At 30.5% G+C, this 6000-nt stretch overlaps 1 protein-coding gene across 1 annotated transcript in view; it reads right to left on the reverse strand.

Moving 5' to 3' along the window:
- The window catches only part of LOC119612143 (protein timeless homolog), a gene marked incomplete at its 5' end in the record, with an annotated part of 49400 nt that extends 44270 nt beyond the window's left edge, over nt 1-5130 (reverse strand). Inside the window, one exon of the mRNA XM_037967888.1 lies at nt 4997-5130. Within this exon, the coding sequence (XP_037823816.1) occupies nt 4997-5130 (134 nt within the window). The remainder of the gene's footprint in view (nt 1-4996) is intronic.
- Between the last annotated feature and the right edge of the window lie 870 nt (nt 5131-6000).

The raw sequence follows: 6000 nt of genomic DNA on the forward strand, positions 1-6000 counted from the left end.
TTTTTTTTTTTTTTTGAAAAGAGCCTCAGCTCCCAACCAGCGATTGAAAATCTTGATCTCATTACATTATGTTTGAAACCCATTTCGTAAAGATTGTAGAATTTTTATTTAACATATTGTACTGAGATCAAGGTTTCAAGATTTCGATGTACTTTTTGGAGAAAACATTACATATGAAGAAATTTAAATTATTTCCAAATCATACAAATGTAACACCTTTTCCTAACATGGAAAATCCAGCAGCACAAAGGAAATGATAAAACGAAACAAAATTATTTGCGATAACTTTTCCTCAAGAACATATACTTGATGTAGTTCAAGTAAGTAAAACACCAATAAGAAATAAGAAAAAGTATGTATGTCAAAGTAAAAATCTGAACAAACTAATCATCAAAAGAACGAATAAGTATGAAATGTATTGAAATAAAATGAATTGTATGATATGAATGTACTTAAGTTGATGAAATTCTATCGAAGATATACATAAAAAGAAAATAATGGCGTAAAGAAAAAAAAATCAAATACAATACAATTATTTGGGGATTGTCGTAAGAAAACACTATTTTATTTTATTTAATCAAATTATATTGATTTTATGATGTAGAAATGTAGAAAATACATTTTTATTGTCTTTTCTTTTGTAGAGTTTAAACGATTTGATATATGGTAATGAAGAAGAATCTCGGTTAAGATTCAAGAAATATATTTAGTGCCAGAGTTTTGACTTTTTATACCCTACACCACTATAGTGGGGAGGGTATTATACGTTTGTGCTGATGTTTGTAACACACAAAAATATTGGTCCTACACCCACCTTTAAGTATACCGATCGACTCAAAATCACATTTTGAGTCGATTAAGACATGTCCGTCCGTCCGTCCGTCCGTCTGTCCGGCTGGCTGGCTGTCCATGTATGAAATTGATGAAATTTGGACCAAGCATGTTTTTTGGCACAAGGACGAAGCCTATTGAAAATGGTTGAAATCGGTCCATTATTTCACCTAGCCCCCATACAACCGTACCTCCCGATTTGGGCTTTTTATGCCATAATTACGTCAAATATGTTATTATCTCTCTAAAAATTGGCACAAATAAGTTTTATATAAGTATAAATGACACTGCAGATTTTCGTAATGATCGGCCCTTATTTGACCCTAGCCCCCATACAAACCCCCCTTCAAAAAATGTCTTAAACGTCTAAAATTGACTTGTAACCATTTGTATCGCAATGAAACTCAACATAATTAACTATTATTTAAAAATATATCCTTTTCCCAAATTTAATGAGGATCGGCCCATGTTTGACCTATACTCCTATATAAAGCCTCATTTAGAAAATTTGTTTTTATCAATAAATTGCTTAAATACTTTGGAATTAAGGTAAAATTCAACATAAAAGTTTCTTTGTGAAAAATAAAAATTTTTAAAATATACTCATGGTGTAGGGTATTATATGGTCGGCCATGCCCGACTATACTTTCCTACTTGTTTTAAATTTATCAGCATTTTAGGTATGTATAGTTTATGATTTTATAGTATAACTAATATTACTTAGTTATATATTTTTCAATTTTTAATAAGTATTTAAAATAGTATATTATTTATTTGGAAATTATATAAAATTGTTTAATTACATTCCATTTCATTTAAGCATATTTTATTATTTTTGTTGAAACATTTTTTGAAATTTAATCAAACTATTTTTTAACTATGTTAACCGACTGCAATCATACTGCATATAAAAAACTATAAAGTTTTTAATTATATGCCATCACCACATCACTAACTAAATGTACAACATCACACAACACTCCATATCATAAGGTATTTAAATAGTTTCTCCTCCCCAGTGGCAATATTCAAAATAACAAACAGAAGTTCTGTTCGATATAAATAAATTTTAGAAAAAACAAGTTTGTTTTTTTTTAAAGCAACAAAAAACTAAATATTTTGCTACTAACAGTTTTTTTAATACCCTTCACTTTACTGAGTGGGGCATACATATGGGCAATTTCATGTCAAGTGACCCAACTTTTAAAAACGATTTTAATGAAAATCGCACCAAGGTTAGTACTATTGGATAGTAGGCTAGACAAAATTTAATTCGTGAGTTAAAATTTTTTTTTTTTTATAGATATCCCACTCGCATCCCATTGTGGGAATTTAAAGCCCTTAAAGAAAATTGTATAAGCTTTCTGTTAAGCAAAACAAAAAATTTAAAAAAGATTTTGGAAAGAATGACGAAATAGCTATCTGAACTCCTTTGGGCAATTTTTGTTAGGACCAATAGGTGAATAAAACCCTGTATGACCACAATGTCCAACTTTGACCCCCTCTAAATCCGGCAGTTCTTGACCGATAAAGCTGAAAATTTGTGTCTGACCTACTATCCAATAGTACTAACCTTGGTCAAAATCTATTTTTTGAGTTGGGTCACTTAACATGAAATTGCCCATATACAAGTCTATCATTCCGTTACTAATTTTCACAACATCAATAATTTTGTGACATATTCTGAATCCCTATAGATATCGCAGATGTATTAGAAATTTTCATCTTTCTGTCTACATCTCTAATGAAAACAGTTTCCTAAAGACCTCGGATAACTTGTGTAAACAAATCTTTAAAAATTTCATCAGACATATTTTCGAGAAGCAACATGAAGAATAGGGCAGAATGCTATGCCATGTTCGATATATACATTTATATATATGTACATCAAAGGAAATTTATTCATAAGACCTTTCATTTGATATACATTCTATATAGGGTTTTGGAGATTTTTCTCATATCCTAACCACCCAGCAGTTCGGTCGGACAGTCCCGAACTACCTAATCAACCTACCATTTAAAGTTACCTCTAGTCACCAACCGCCCTAGGAAGAAGTCAATCGTCACCCCATACATTATGAAGAGACATACACAAGCTTAAATTTGTTTTTTAAGTGTCCACTCTTTCGCTTACAAAGGGGACACTAAAAGACGATTATTTTCACCCACGTTTACAAAAAGTACATCTGTGACAAAAGAAAATGGAAATCACTGTTTCTTTCAGATGCATTGACTCTTTGTCGAAATACTGGCACATCATAAGTGAACAAAACTCCATCTTATGCTACAATAATCTGGTGGACTGCTTTAGACAAAAATTGTAATTCAAACGAACGGCTCTTTACTTTAGGCGAACAGGCCGAAAGCGGTTATAGGACACGTCATCAATGTATACTGGACACATTGGAAGGTTATACACATTCATCGGACGTGCCTGATCGCATACCAGACACTGAATATGTCGGAAACTTTGAAACGCTGATCCCAGATAGAATGTATTGGTCAAGTGGAACTTTAGAGCAAATACCAGTACAAAGTGGATCTGGGGTTTTATATTGAAGACCCAGAAACGAAATATACCATCGTTTACCTAATCATAACACAAGCTTCCCGGCAGAAATCCGAGCAATAACGGAATGTGTAAATTGGATTAGAATAAATATGGCGCTTACAGCCCTTTATATATTTACCGACATCCAGAAGACCATTGGGCGATATCAGGTGATAGCATTAAATCTAAAACCGTATTGGATTGTAAGAAAGCTTTAACTGAATACTTTCCCAGAGGCAAGGTTTACATCATATGGGTACCAGGCCACTCGGGAGTACGCGGCAACGAAAGAGCGAATGTAATAGCTTTAAAGGGAAGAGAGCAGGATGTAGTTAACCTGATAAACGCAAAACTATTCGACGCAACAAAAGCTGAATTAAAAATGTGGGTGAGAGAATCCCGTAAAATCACAAAGATCCTATGGGGTGACCCCGATGAGAATACGACGAGAAATCTCCTCAAAATGAGCAAGTCTGAAGTTAGTATGATGGTACGTATTTTAAGTGGGCACACAGGATTACGAGCACATCTATACAAAATTGGACGTGCGAATTCAGACGAATGTAGAGCATGTGATGAGGACAGTGAAACTCTGTAGCACTTTCTTTGCCACTGTCAGGCATTCGTCGAAGTTAGATCCAAGTATCTTGGAAGTGATGTTATTCCAGAAATAACATTCCTGACTAATACTGATTGGAAAAAAAAGGTGCGCACAACAGGCTCGATAGTGGCCTTCGTGTATTTCTTCGGATTTGATGTACTATACATCCTCATATCAACCTAACCTAAGTGAACATAATTAAGTACTTTTCAGTCTTGAAATTGAAACGATTACATTTCTAATTACAATTATATTTGAATTAATTGTAATCGTAACTCTACTAATTACAATTACTTGTAATAGTACTAGAAGTTTTGCTAATTACAATTACTTGTAATTGCACTTGAAGTTTTGCCAATTCCAATTACTTATTATTGTAATTAAAGAATTTCCAATTACAATTACATGAAACTGAACGTTTAAGCCACCTTTTGATTAAACAAAAGTGAATTTTTTCCTACATAATTACATGTAATATTTATTCGGTAAATGAGTAGAACTTCAATTACAATTACAAGTAGTTGTAAAGGTCAAAACTTCAGTTATAATTTCAAGTAATTGTAATTAGTTATTTATCAATTACGCATTACAAGTAAGTACAAATAATTATAATTGTTTATTGCTTAATTATGCATATACAAGTACATAATTGTAATTGTCAAGTCCGGTACTTTTTATGCAGCAGGCTTGGGAGTAATAATTACATCAAATGTAGTTGTAATTGAAACTTTGCAATTACTTGTAATTGAAACTTTGCAATTACTTGTAATTGTAGTTAGTTTTGCCAATTACAATTACTTATTATTGTAATTAAATAATTTCCAATTACTTGAACTGAACATTAAATATAAGTTTTGATTAAACAAAAGTAACGTTTCGTAACGTTTCATTGTCCACAATTTAAATTATTTGCAAACTCTAATAACAAAATAAAGCGAACCCTAATATTTTTGTTAGCAATTAATTTTTTTTTTTTTTTTAAATAAAGAAAAATTAAAACCTAAGTGACCTACTTTTGATCATCAATTGGTACATCTGATGCCGAATCAAATGGTATGGGTTGATCTTCTTCTGCCAATTGCAATTCATTCGACAAAACATGTGAAACTTCAGCAGCCATTTCTGCCCAACGATTCGATAGTTCTTCCTAAAAATAAAAATCAAACAAAAATAAGTTATTAAAATTTGAAAAGGAAATTAAGCTTTTAAAATAATTAAACAAAAATTTAATAGTTAACGAATATTTAATTGATAATATCCCGTTAACAGGTTTTAAATTTAAATAACAATTGTTTTTTAAAATTTTTATAAAATAAATGAAATAACAATAGAGTTTTAAAATTTCTCCTAAAAAAAAATCTCAACAATTTATGATTCTATTATGCTAAAATACAAATAAAAAAACCTAAACTCATTTATTATCATTTATTACCAGTATTTTAAAGTTTTTTCTTTTAAATTAATTTTTTCCCAATATTCAATCGAATACAAACAAATGTATAATGAAAGCAGTAAAATGTCTGGTTTATAATTTTTCATTGAAAATTTATGCTTATCATCAAATTTAATTGAATGAAAATATTGTTGTATCAGCAAGTATTTTATTGTATTTAAAATTAAAAAAAAAAAAACTTGGTAAATTTATCTTTAATCTATAACTACATGAAAAAGAAAGAGTTACGAGGCATAAAATATTTTTTAAAGAAACTAAAGTGTAGGCATACAAATGTAACGATAAAAATGTGTTAAAAATTTCCGGACTTCAGCAAAAAAAAAAAAGAATAATATTAAATATGCACTTCGAAAAAAACGTTGTCCTGCAGGACTGTTAGTTAATCTAGCCAGTCAGCTGGTCAGCCGTTCAGGCTCTTTAAAATTAATATTTTTATGTAATAACTGTCGAATGTATAAATGTAAATGTAGAATAAAACAAATGAATTGGGGCTGAAAAGCACATACTGTGTAAAAACTTTTATACATATGTTGAATCATAGGAAAAAATAACTTTTAATGAAAA

This window comes from Lucilia sericata, unplaced genomic scaffold (genome assembly GCF_015586225.1).
Source record: "Lucilia sericata isolate MDLA Ls3-8-SP2 unplaced genomic scaffold, ASM1558622v1 Contig001614F_arrow, whole genome shotgun sequence".
Lineage (NCBI taxonomy): Eukaryota > Metazoa > Arthropoda > Insecta > Diptera > Calliphoridae > Lucilia > Lucilia sericata.